Source organism: Rhododendron vialii, chromosome 1a (assembly GCF_030253575.1).
Source record: "Rhododendron vialii isolate Sample 1 chromosome 1a, ASM3025357v1".
In the NCBI taxonomy this organism is placed as follows: Eukaryota; Viridiplantae; Streptophyta; class Magnoliopsida; order Ericales; family Ericaceae; genus Rhododendron; species Rhododendron vialii.
In genome coordinates, this window is record NC_080557.1 from 40,600,087 (window position 1) to 40,614,110 (window position 14,024).

General features: G+C 40.6%; 2 protein-coding genes across 2 annotated transcripts; both read left to right on the forward strand.

Moving 5' to 3' along the window:
* The first annotated feature begins 332 nt into the window (after positions 1–332).
* Positions 333–7,835, forward strand: LOC131298137 (uncharacterized). Its single transcript, XM_058323837.1, has 4 exons — positions 333–738; positions 1,598–1,855; positions 4,255–4,896; positions 5,288–7,835. The coding sequence occupies exons 2-4, from the start codon at positions 1,607–1,609 to the stop codon at positions 7,496–7,498; spliced, it is 3,102 nt and encodes a 1,033-aa protein (XP_058179820.1). The 5' UTR covers positions 333–738; positions 1,598–1,606; the 3' UTR covers positions 7,499–7,835.
* A 1,095-nt stretch (positions 7,836–8,930) lies between these two features.
* LOC131298903 (CASP-like protein 5A2) lies at positions 8,931–13,862 on the forward strand. The gene is made up of 3 exons (XM_058324766.1): positions 8,931–9,408; positions 11,791–11,923; positions 13,403–13,862. The coding sequence occupies exons 1-3, from the start codon at positions 9,194–9,196 to the stop codon at positions 13,592–13,594; spliced, it is 540 nt and encodes a 179-aa protein (XP_058180749.1). The 5' UTR covers positions 8,931–9,193; the 3' UTR covers positions 13,595–13,862.
* The last annotated feature ends 162 nt before the right edge of the window (positions 13,863–14,024 follow it).

Genomic DNA, 14,024 nt, shown 5'->3' on the forward strand with positions numbered 1-14,024 from the left:
ATTCTTTGTTAATCGCGTTTTGCTCGTTCGATACGCAGAAGCAGAAAAAAAAAATCAATGATAACTTTTTTTTCTGTTGTACTGTACATAATGGAACGTGTGACTCTTGAAATTTACTTATTTTTCTCGCAAAATAATTAAGAAAATTCCACAAACAATAATAACAAGATACAGAATCAAGAAAAAGAAGAGACATGTTTCAAGGAGTATTTGTTATGTTATTAATTGAACTCAGTTTCTTTTTCAAGCAAAATAAAAAATATATTTTATATCCTCAATGACTTGTAGATTAACGAATATAAATAGATGAAAAAATAAGAAAATTTCATGTAGGAGAGAGAGAGTTATGAAGAGAGTTTCGATTTATTCGAGATAAGTACGATCTTATAGTTTATAGTATGGATTTAATGCACTTAAGTGGACCGACGGCTCCAAACACAAATCTTTCAAAAGTTGTGTTCTTTAGAAGCTAAACTCCCAAGTGATTGGTACGTAAGACTCGGCTTTGGTTTGATTTTTTACTAGAACCTAATCTCTTCTTATAAATGGTATGCATATGTATACAATCTCTCCACGCGAGAAGAAAACGCTCAGCCAAGTCAAGTGAAACCATTCCGGGAATAGATTCCGGCGATAGTCTCTCTCTCTCTCTCTCAGTGTGTGTGTGCGTGTGCAAACTGCAAATTCTTCTCGGAACGACAAGGAATTGAAAAGGGCGTCAGGATTTGGCCAGTTGGGGTGAGTCCGCTCACATCAATGCTTTACGTGCCTTCTGATTAATTTGTGGGTTATAGTGTTTGATTTTATTTTTCTTGGTACCTTGCCCACCTCTTCAGATCTATCGATCAATTGGGATTTTTCCTTTTCGGTAATAGTAATTGTGTTATTCGGTAAATTTCTATTTTTTCTCAGCAACCAAATCTTATCTTCTTCGGGGTTTTTTCGATTCTTTGCTTTCCATTTTACATATAGTGGATGGATGAGAGGAAATAGTTATATCAGGAAAAAAATTGACTGCTTTACGAAGTTTTGTACAGCAGGGAACCTATTCCAATTGCTATTTCTGACCAAACAATGCCGGTGCAATCCCCATATCTTGATGAGTTAGAAATAGCAATCCAGAGTCTAATTTTCTTTTGCTTTATGGCGAATTCAGAGTCCTTTATTGACTGATTCTCATACAGTTATTAAGATTTGAGAGAGAGAGAGAGAGAGAGAGAGAGAGAGAGAGAGAGAGAGAGAGAGAGAGAGAGAGAGAGAGAGAGAGAGAGAGAGAATCTTGTATTAAAAAAAAAAATTGTATGCGTAATAATCCGGTCAAGTAGAAAACACCCTTTGATCACAACAATGATAGGATTCGTATCACCTTAAACACTGCGATATCACGGGTAGTAATCCCGTGTCATAATTAGACAACATTTGCCTTTTCATCTCATGGATAATTTCCCCATTTCAATTTATTATCACCTTAACCACTGCCATATCGTCGATGTTATATTACATTACATATTCCGATTGCTTCATGAAGTCTGCGTGTTTCCTTGTTGTATAATATCAATTGCTTTGTTTTGGTTGCCTTTTTTATTCTCTTTTGCAGATAGTCGGTATGTCTGGCTATGGCATTTTGGATGGAACTAACAATGCGGTTTCTAGTGACCTTTTCATGAGAAACGTGGATTATTTTGACTTCCCCATGGAAAGTTTGGAAGGGGATGACCTCAATGGAGGGTACTGGGATGCGAAACTCCAAAGCCTTGCGCCAATTCTTTCAGAAGTTTTGGCGGGTTCGCCCTTGCCTTCTGGTGGTTATACCGGCAGTGCCGCATCGGTCATGGCGCCTAGTCTCTCTGGTCCTGTGAGTTCATTGTTTCATGCTCCCTTGAAATGTATAGGAGTACCTATTTCTTTCAAAGCGTATGTTAGAGATACTCCTACTGGTATGCGCGGAAGGAGTATTGGACTGGATGCTACTATTTGATGCATGAGTACTGTTGTTGCTGTGGAACTTTTTCATTAGATGGGTTTGGCCCATATTCCCTTGTTCCTATGTATGGAAGTAAAGTAATGGTTTTATGGGGGATGAGTACTGCTGGAAGTAAAGTATTTGATGAATGAGTACTGTTGTTGCTGTGGAACATTATATTAGAGGTGTGATTCCGCGAGGTCTGAAGTTCAAGTCTTATTGTGCACTCTCTTTTTAAGTCTTTTTTTTTGTGAATGCTGGAAGTAAAGTATTTGATGAATGAGTACTGTTGTTGCTGTGGAACATTATATTAGAGGAGTGATTCCGCGAGGTCTGAAGTTCAAGTCTTATTGTGCACTCTCTTTTTAAGTCTTTTTTTTTGTGAATGCAGTTGGGTCATGTTCTAATTCAAACTTTCTTCGTCTAGAGCTACTTATTACTAGAAATTCTGGACGTTGTTTAGAATATTGGTATGGACTGAATTGTTGAAGTGCTAAATACATGGTTGTAAAGTGACCTGGAAACATGACGTGGAGCAGTAGAGCACATTTCTCAACGCTCATATAGAAGTTTTTGTTTTTCCTTATTTGTTGTCAGAAACAGTGGCCTTAGTTTTCCCCTCTTACTCGCTAAGGTTAGTAATTCAAGAAATATCTTGAATGGAAGTTGAGCTACCAAATCAATCAAGGCTCTTTCGTAGTTGTCAAATGCGCACCTGGACTGAGCCTAGGCAAATCAGTCAAGGCGCCTTCAATGAAGCACAGCCAAGGCGAGAAAGGTGTGCCTCTTTCAATTCTAATCACAGCCATAGGATCAAAGCTAGGTTTAACGTATTACTTTCACTCCTTCAGCCTTGACTTTAGTCGATCGTAAATCTCTCCTCTCTCTACCACCGAAAACGAAAAATAGCACATGTATCATCTCGATCATCGGTTGATCTTTTCTCTCCTCTCTCTGCTCCCCTCTCTTGATCGTCCGTCGATATTGCACATATAGTTGACATCTATGTAGCACAAATATAGGTGCGGACATTGACACGAACACAGGATTTATCAAAAAATGGGGGCATGGATCGCGGCAGGGGACACGACAACAATAAATAAATTAATAAATAATATTTATTTTATACTAGTGGAAATATAGTTAGATGTATAGCTTGAAGCTTTAATATATACAAGTAAACATCATCAACCTATAGTATTTGAAATAATACACATTTAAATCCCCCCCCCCCCCCCCCCCCCCCCCCAAAAAAAAAAAAAAAGTAAATAAATAAAATAATTAATAAATTAATTAAATTAAATTAAAAATTATAAAATTATAAAATGTAGGACCGAAACACACACACACACACACACACGATATGCAAGTATCAAAACAGTAAAGAAATCAACACACAGAATATACGTGGTTCTCCAAACCCAGGTACGTCCATGGGAGCGAGAAGTGGCTGCTATTCTTATTATCACAGTATGAAACAAGGTTTACAACATAGAATATTAAATATTTATACTTGCTCTATTCTAACCCTAATCCGGTATTTGGCTTGCATCCCAGAAACACCCCTATACCGCACCGTGGGCGGTGTAGCCACCCGCACCCCCTAACCCTTCCTGCTGGACCTGCGATGGGCCAGTTGCCCTCACTCCGCTCCGCTCGTTGCGCTTCGATCCGCTCCGTTTGGGCAACTGGCTTATTTCTAGAACTCTGTAGTATTTCTCCATACTTAACATATGAGCCACAGTTCTAACAAAAATTTTGCACTTCTACCTCTGTTGATAGTGTTAAAATCCACCTTTAGGTGATGTTTGTATGCCTCTAGTTTGATACTAGAGAGGAACTTCTTGTAACCCCATTGTTTTTAGTAGATGATTGGATGTTGGACAAGTCTTTTGACCCGTGGACGCACATGTCGAACATTGTTCAGATGGTTGCACATTGTTTACTTGAAATTGCAGCCCTAGTTGTTTGCTTGTTGGTTGTTGCGGTTGGCAATAGTTAGCCTATTCTCTATCTACACAATGAGGAAAAATAGTCCAGTTTTTTCCCATCAACATGATTTTTTGTATGTGCAAATACAAAGTGGCTGTTGAATGGTTTTCTTATTGCATTGATTTACGTCACTGTCTATTCAGATCCATATTTCCTTTATTGTTGACTTCAGCATACTGCACACGCTTGACTAGAAGAACTAGTTAAACTACAGTTGAGTGAGGAATCATTGCAAATATGTTGAGACTTTCTCTGCCTCTGATCTGATCTTTTTGTTTGCTTTTTTATCTTGTCCTCAGAGCCAGGAACCTGTGCTAAAATGTGTCCCAAACTCTGATGAAGAAGCCGCTAGAGCAGGCATTTCCCATCAGAATAATTATTCTGATGGCCCAGTTTCTGTCCATGGAAGCCTAAGCTCGTGCTCAAGTGAAAAGAGGTTGCCCACGAGCTCTGAACTTTTCTCTTGCTCCAAGCGTTCACGGTTTTCAACCATCTATACACACCGTTCTGCTGCCCCCAAAGAATTGTCCCTATCTAGTGGATTTTCTGAATCTAATCCCCCGAAGATCAGGACAAACCCCGTCAGAAAACTGAAGAAGAAAAAGAAACTTGCACCGGTATCAGGTGCCACTAAGATAAAGCAAAGATCCGTTGGTAGTAAAAGATGCTTGCATTGTGAGGTGAGAGAAACACCACAATGGAGGGATGGACCAATGGGGCGAAAGTCACTTTGCAATGCATGTGGGGTCCGATACAGTTCAGGCCGTCTCTTTTTAGAATACCGTCCGGCTGCAAGTCCCACATTCGTTCCATCTTTGCACTCAAACTTCCACAAGGAGGTTATTGAGATGAGAGAGAAAGTCCAAGACTTTGTACCAATTCCTTCGGAAGCTTTGGTGGGTTCGTCCTTGGCTTCTGGTGGCAATGCTGCAGCGGTTGTGGTGAGAAGTTCTCTGATCCTGAATTCGTTGTTTTCATCCTCTTTTACTTTACGATATTTTCCCCTATATGGGGTTACACAGCCTTATTAGGGAGTAAGGAAGAAAGTAAACCTTGGAGTGGGAATCTTCCTTGCAGCTCTTACAAGAAGCAATGGGAAGACTGTTTACTTGGAAAAGATAAAATACAATACTTATAGCACTTTCGGCATACTGCATTTGGTTAGCATTATTTCCTTTGGATTCATTTGTGTTACTTATGTACCATACTGCATACATGTGATTAGAGGAACAACTCTCAGTTAAGATGGATTATTAGGCATAAATAAAATCGGATTTCTCTGCTTCTCTTCTCTGATCTTTTCGTTTGACCGTTCATCGATCTTGTCTTCAGGGTGAGGAATCTTCTGAGGTAAAACCAAAGCCAAAGGCTGTCAAAGCCGTCTCCAGGTCAAGCAGTTCCCCTCACAGCAATTACTCTATTGGTGTAGATTCCGGAGTCCTCCAAACACCCAGCCCAGTTTCAGCCCATCAAAGCAGTAGCAGCTCATGCTCAAGTGAGATGCCCATGTCCTCAACCTCCAGAATGGTCACTCGCTCTATGCGTTCACGGCTTTCAACCACCAACCCACACTGTTTTGAAGAATTGTCCCGATCGAAAGGATTTTCTGAATCTAATCTCACGAATACCGACAAAAACCCCGTCAAAAGAAAACTAAAGTTGCCCTTAAAACTACCACAGAAGTCAGGCGTCGCTAAAACTACAAAATGCTCACATTGCGAGACAAGGAAGACCCCACAATGGAGGTACGGACCAATGGGTAAAAATACACTTTGCAATGCATGTGGGGTTCGATACTTGCAAGGCCGTCTCGTTCCAGAATACCGACCGGCAGATAGTCCCTCATTTGTTCCATCTTTGCACTCAAGCTCACACAAGGTGGTCGTTGAGATGAGGAAAAGAACTATTCAGGAAGAGGCTGAGACAGAACTTCCTACGTCGCCACTGCCAGAATCAGGAGCTAGTGAGCAGCACTACGTTGCCACCAACCCACACCGTTTTGAAGAATTGTCCAGATCGAAAGGATTTTCTGAATCTAATCTCACGAATAAACGGGGAAAACGGAAATCAGAGGATGGCTTAGATGCTTTTGAGTTGGGAACCTCTAAGACCCCTGTCGCATTAATGGGAGCAGCAGAAGTAGAGATTGAACCCGTACCACAGAAAAAGCCATTTTTTCTGATTACACCTACATTCCACACTGGCTTCTCATTCTCCATTATCCATCTTCTTTCAGCAGTACGTACGGCAATGATAACTCTGCTTCCAGAAGATTCGTTGGATGCTGGCAAGCATCTTGATGAGAATGATGGAGGGGAGAGAGTCGGGGAGGACCAACATGGAAACCAGGAAGCGACAAATGGGCTTCATTCTCAGGTGAACTTGGAAATCAACAAATCGGAGAATTTTGTGCAACTTAATGTCCCTTCTCTCACTGTTCAGGAAATTGTCAATCGTGTGAGATCAAACCCTGGAGATCCATTTATTCTTGAAACTCAAGAACCACTTCTGGATTTAGTCAGAGGAGTTCTGAAAATATTTTCTTCCAAATCAGCACCTTTGGGAGCAAAAGGATGGAAACCACTTGTCTTCTATGAAAAATCCACCAAAAGCTGGTCCTGGATTGGTCCAGCTTCACATAGTTCATCAGATGATGAAGTCGTTGAGGAGGTGACATCTCCTGAATCTTGGGGTCTTCCTCACAAGATGCTTGTCAAATTGGTTGACGCATTCGCTAATTGGCTCAAAAGTGGACAAGAGACCCTTCAACAAATAGGAAGTCTTCCTTGCCCACCCTTGTCGCTGATGCAGTTTAATTTGGACGAGAAACAACGGTTCAGGGACCTAAGAGCTCAGAAGAGTCTCACCACTATCATTCCGAGCTCTGAAGAAGTAAGAGGGTATTTCCGTGAAGAAGAAGTTCTCAGGTACTCAATTCCTGACAGGGCATTCTCTTATACAACTATTGATGGTAGAAAATCTATTGTTGCTCCCTTGAGAAGGTGTGGTGGTAAGCCAACATCTAAAGCCCGCAACCATTTTTTGCTGAAACGCGATCGGCCACCTCATGTAACCATTCGTTGTCTTGTGAGAGATGCGGCTGCAAGATTGCCTGGAAGTATTGGTACCAGAGCAGATGTTTGTACTTTGCTTAGGGACTCGCAGTATATAGTGGAAGAAGTCTCTGATGCACAAGTCAATCAAGTTGTTAGTAAAGCCTTGGACCGTTTGCATTACGAATGTGATCCATGTGTACAGTTTGACGGGGCAAGGAAATTATGGGTTTATTTACACCGGGAAAGAGAAGAAGAAGATTTTGCGGACGATGGGACTTCATCTACAAAGAAATGGAAGAGGCCAAAGAAAGAAGCCACCGAGCCATTAGAGCAGGGACCTGTGACTGTGGCATATCATGGGTCTGGGGAACAACCTGGGGTTGAGTTGAGCTTTGATCTCGATGCTGAGCCATCATGCGGGGATGAGAATAAGAGAATGGAGTTGACAGATTATGACGGCAAGCATATTACAGAGGACTATGTCTAAACCAGCAATGGATCTGAACAAAGGGACCATGCATCAGGGTCGTCCAATGGATTGGGAGTCTCTTCGGTTGAATTCTATGCGAGAGAACAGATTGCTTTGTCAAGAAAATTCCACCAACGAAGATTTTGATGATGTGATGTTTGGTATAGAACCCGCCGGAGCTTTTAAGCACAAGCTTGTCGTGAGGCTCCAGGTAGTTTTTAGTATTTCCTCGACTTTTGTCGACTGCCTTTGTAGTCTTCTGTTTATTAGTACTTGGAACGAGTATTAATTGTTTGAATATTGTGGAGTTTCCTATGTGGTAATTTCATGACCTGTGAAGAATATGTTTTCGAAACAGGAGGTTACAGAATGACTGGATTGTGGCTAAAGGAGACATATCCGGGCTTCTGGCTCTTAGCTTTAAAAATGCATCTTGTCATGTACTATTTGTTGCATTACTGGTTCAGATTTGTTTAGCTTTCATTTTGGTGGTTTGTAAACCACTTAATTATTCAGGAAGTGAACATGTTCGTGATTGCAATATGCATACGCAAGTGATTAAAAAATAGCCCGAATTATGGCTTCTGAACATGATTTTTTGTCTCTAATGCTATTTGGCTTTGATTTGGGAGCATGATTCTGTAGTAAAACAGTTAGGGGAGTCACTATTTCAATGGTATTTTGAAAGCATCACTTTGTGTATATTGCCAAATATTAGATCTGTCTATAATTTTCCTCCGCCCATACGCTAATAATTGGGGATTGCATGGGTTTTTTCTGTTGTTATAATCTCATGAATATTGATGAAAACCCCGTCAAAATAAAACTGAAGTTACACTTAAAACTGCCGCAGAAGTCAGGCGCCGCTCAAAATACAAAAAATGCTCACACTTGCAATCCTAAATTTTGAAAAGGATTAGAAAAATTAATCAAGCACTTACTGATATTCGATTGAATTATTTTTTATATAGTATCTCAAAAAATTATTCAAAATAAAATAACATTTTGAACTATCTGTGTGAGGATGACGGTTCACTAGTATCAGGGCCAATCCATTGGTACTCATAGTCGGACTCTTAAATACCGTATGTTGGTTGGATGGTGACAAATACTCTCTCCTAAATACACATAATGGGCACAATCAATTTTCATAGAAAAATTAGTAGAAATAGATCATTGAAATCTAGTCCGGATTAAAGATGTTTGTTACCGGATTTATTCAATCCCGTCTGGCGGTACCCTCAAGCCCATTTTCCATCTTCACATTTTGATGATCTTAGACAAAATGTATGAATTCTACCTCAATGTGTATCTAGAAGTTTGGAATATCCGTTTGGGAAAAAAAAAAATTTAAATGCGAAAAAAACCCTAAAAATGAAAGCCAAAAAAAAAAAAAATGTGAATTTTTTTTTGAATTAAAAAAGAAAAAGAAAGAAAGAAAGAAAGAAGAAGAAGCCAACCAAAAGCACCTCCTATTGTTATTTTAAAGAATCTCTCAGTTTCCTCAATTTCCTTGCTCCAACACTACGCAGATCTGAACAACCACCCATATTAGGGTTTCCATATCTACTCGTTCGTCAGTTGTCGAATTCCACAATCCAATTGTACAGATCAATCCAACCACATATGCGGATGCACGCGACGATGTCTGTATTTGTATAAACTCAATTGGAGTCAGGTGGTGGTGGAGGAGGAGGTGGTGGTGGTGAAGAGATGAACGTGAGCCGTCCGTCGGTGCACCCGGTGGAAGCGCCGCCGCCTGCGACGGAGGCCGAGAATGTGGTCCGGAGAGTGAGGATGGAGGACATCCAAGGCATGCCTGGAACAATCGGCGGCCTCGTACTGCGTGCTTGTCAGTTCCTATTCGCAGTCGTGTCCCTCTGTGTTATGGCCACCACCAACGACTTCCCTTCCGTGTCTGCCTTCTGGTATTCGCTGCGTCCGTATCTCTTTCTACTTATCTACGGAAATTTACTCTTTTGTTTCCTTTTATCTCGATCCTGTGCCCTAATTTTATATATAGCCGCATCGGATTCTAATATTAGATTTGATTTGCAAGGGTTGGTGGGTTAAAACTTAAAAGTTAAAATCTAATGGTAAATCAAAATTTCGTGACAACTCTTTGGACTGAGTCCGTATAACTGGAAAACTGGGCGAAGAGGAGTTTCACAGCAAAAAGTCTGAAGTGAAATTCCTTTGATGAATTTTTATGTAGGAGTGAAAGTGATTTGGGTGACAAGGGGATAACATCCAACCAGATTTTCAAATATTGCCAGATATTTGAAATGTTGTCGTCAGTGGCCCTAATCTGACTATGTGCATATGTTGCCAAATATTGGGTCTCCCTCCAGTCCTCCCCTGCCCGCACATCCATCATTGGGGACTACATGGGTATTGTTATTGTTGTTGGTATGATCAGTGTCCCTAATATATTTTGACAGCAATTAGCACAAAAAAAGAGTTTTGCGTGGGGTTTTGAGAGTGAGCTGTTTCTACAGATACAATAGAGAAATTTGTTTTGTCAAGAAATAGATGCATAAGATTCAAGCAATAATATCGATCGGTAATTGGTTCGTAATTGCAATTTGGAGAAAACAGCAGTTGTCAGGGTGAGAGATATATAGCTTTCTCCTTGAGGTTGGAACATATTAAAGGGTATTTCAAAAACCACTGATGCAACTGTGCAAGTCTATATGAAGGGCCGCAATCAAAACCAGTGATTAAAAAGTGTGAGGCGAACTTGAGGCGACAAAGCCCAAAAAAGACGAGGCGATGAGGTGCAAGTCGAGGCGAGCGCCTCATTGAAGCAAGGCGAGCATTTAAAATGAAAGAAAGATATACTACATAAATTAAATGACCAATATTCACTCCTTAACATCATTATATTGCATAAAAACCAACAATCCAACATATGAAATACTAGTAAAAAAATACAAAATACACTCATTCATAAAATATATATTGTGTGTGTGTGTGTTTGTGTGCCCACTGCCCACCAACAGTATGTATGTATATGTGTGTGTGTGTGTGTATATGTATATAGTCATTTTCAAATAAGGAGGTCCTTATTTTAGTTAAAATAAGGACCTTTCCATTCCTCCCACTTCCCGTTCGAATTTCGATGATCTGAGCCGCTCAATGTGTTCAGAACGTGATTTTTAGAGGACTCGCGAGGAATCAGCAAAAAAAATGACCGGGAAGGGCTTCATCCGAGCTGTTTTTATTTGAACCGTTCGATAAAAAACAAACAAAAACTGTTCGGATGAAGCTTTTCCGGTCATTTTTTTTGGCTGATTTCTCACGGGTACCCTTAACTTAATAAAATAAGGACCTCCCTTTCCCGATAGAATTTCGATGATCCAAGCCGCTCAATGTGTTTAGAATGTGATTTTAAGGGTACCCGCGAGAAATCAGCCAAAAAAAATGACCGGAAAGGCTTCATCCGAGCAGTTTTTGTTTGTTTTTTATCGAACGGTTCAAATAAAAACAGCCCGGATGAAGCCCTACTCGGTCATTTTTTTTGCTGATTCCTCGCGAGTACTCTTAAAATCATGTTCTGAACACATTGAGCGGCTCGGATCATCGTAATTCGAACGAAAAACGGAAGAAATAGAGAGGTCCTTATTTTACATCTTCATTTGAAAATGACTATATATATATCGTGTGTGTGTGTGTACTGTGTGCTATGTCGGCCAGTAGACTAGTACCAGACGAAGAGAAGAAAAGAAGAGGGGAGAGAGAGAGAGAGGGGTTTGATCCCAGATACATATTGTGTCGACAGAACCAGAGGGAAAGAAGAGAAGAAAAGAGGAAGAGAGAGAGATGTTCGATCGCAGAGGGGTGAGAGAGAGGGGTTCGATCGTATCTGATAGGAGCAAGAAGTGGATCATCAAAAAGAGAAGAAACAAGCTCTGAAGTCGAACGATTGTTCGATCAATCGACTTAAAAGTAAGCATTTATTTTAATTTTGCCCTAACAAGGCGAGGCGAGATTTTTTGGTGCCTCACGCCTAGTCGAGCCGAATCACGACTAGTCGTTCGCCTCTTTAAACCTCGCCTCGCCTCACACCTCTGAGGTGATACAGGCTCGCCTCATGCTGATCGCCTAGGCGCGATTTTTTAAACATTGATCAAAACCTTATCAATCTGTTTAACTCAAGCACGGTTACACCGTATATTGGTTACCTTTTGTGCATGCTGTGTTTAGCTCTGATTTTAGATTTTTGTCTCGGACTCATTAATGCTTACTAAGGTTAAGAAATATGTTTTAACCCTGGTACTTAAAAGCTCTTTTGATATGTTCTATGCCAGCTACCTTGTTGCTGCTGCTGGCTTGCAGAGCATGTGGAGCCTTGCACTTGCCATAGTTGACGTATATGCTCTTCTCGTGGGCCGTTGCCTGCAGAATCATCGTATTGTTAGTTTCTTTGCCATTGGTGATGGGGTAAGATAACTTCTGGCTACTAGTAATAAACTGCATGATCACAACGATATGCATGTTTTCTTATCCCTTTGAATCTAGAAAATCCAGTAACAAGATTGCCTTCTGTACTGTTTGTGTCATTAGGTGAATATTTTTGTGGAAGTGATCACTGAGTTACCACACTGGCACCTTAGCTATTGAGCCATGCTGCTTTTAGTCTTGATGGGCAAGATAATGGCTCATTGAAATTTGTGGAATATGTTTGTTGGGTTAATCATCTTGGTTGCCGGTAGTCAGGGCTGCAAATGAGCCAAGTTGAGCCAAGCTTCACATTGCTCAAGCTCGGCTCGCCTTATACTGGGCTCGAGCTCGGCTCGCTAAGTTTTGTGGAAGCTTGAGCTCGGCAATCCAATGGACTGAGAATCCTCAGCCAAGAACTTTGACGGGAGGGAGCCTGGGTTATTTTTTATAGAGCATACATGACTGTGAACTCTCTTGAATCCCTGATGTGGGACTGAAGGAAGCAAACAATGTATTTTCTATTTTTCCTTGAGGCGTGACTCGTGAGACTAGTCCCACATCAACAAAATTTGTCAAGAAGCATGAATTCCTCCCTATAAAGCTCAGCCGTGGACCCAACACCCCTTCTATAATATATGCTTATACATATAGGCTCGAGCCAAGCATTCTACAACTCGGGCTCGGCTCGTTAACAAAACGAGCCAAATGTTATGGCTCAAGCTCGTTCATTAGTGTAGCGAACCGAGCTTGAACGAGCTCTTGTCGAGTCGAGCCACAAGCCACTGCTCATGAGCGGCTCAGCTTATTTGCAGCCCTAGCGGTAGTAGTGATCAGTTTTTCATTATTTGTTTCTACAAGCTATGTAGTTGTTCATAGTTTGCTTCTGTTTCTTCAAGCTATGTAGTCTTCATTATTTTTCCACTAGTGAAGCTGGTTCCAGAACCTTGTAATAAAAGCGGGTTCTAGAGAGTACACGCCAAACTTGAACTACTGTAGAACTGTGAACTCCTGACAAACCGCGAGAATATAGAACTCCAATTCATCTTTTTGGCTAGCTTTGGGGTTACTAAGATGCATTCTGTTTTTCCTTTATTTTCTTAACAAGGTCGATACACGTCTATCTGTGATGACTGAAGAATGGTTTTTTTCCTTTTGGTTTAATAGAGTTGTATAACTTGAAACAGGCTTGGTGTTTTTTTGCTCAGTTTTGACTTTACATTGGTAACAATAGGTTTATCATTTGTTTGTGATTTTTTCGGCAGATTTGGTCTTTGATGCTTAAGATTTAGACATTGACCTAGTTTGCCAGTCCTGAGATGCCCTCAAATGATAATCATACATAGTTTTGAAAAGTTTGTTTCATGTAATTTTAAAATTTCCAGCGTGAATATGTAGCTGTTGTATATCAATGATCTTGTGGAATTATCTATACTGGCATGTATCTCCTACACCATAGCTTATTGTCTCTCTTTGCTGCAGATTACATCTACTCTTACATTTGCAGCAGCTTGTGCATCTGCGGGCATCACTGTCCTTATCGGCAATGATCTTGGCATCTGTAATGAGAATCACTGCTTACAGTTTGAGACTTCTACAGCAATGGCTTTCCTTAGCTGGTTCACTGCACTCCCTTCTTTTCTCTTAAACTTCTGGTCACTAGCATCTCGATGAATGGCAACTCAGTTAGCAATTCCATTTCATTTGTGATACTCGTGGTTTGACCTTGTTTGCGTGTTTTTGTATGCTTCCCAAATTGGAACTCAGTTGCTGTATCCAATTCGTGCATATATATTTTTGGCGAATCAGGCAAAAGATATTCCTCAAGTATTAGAATTGTGAATTAAAGAGTCCATTAGACTTCATGTTGTCATATGCTCAGATTTCATTTCGCAGTCATTTTTGTAAATTGACAAAGCTATGAACAGTTATATTCGTACTAGCGGTTGGATGTGTGGATTCTCACTTACCCGTCTGCGGGTCAACTAGCAACCCACACTCTCTGGTTAAATAAACACATGAGAAGTTTATTTTTTGCCATTATCTTGCTAATCATCACCCTGGAAGTATCTCAATTCAACAGTGGAAGCTGCATATTTTCTGG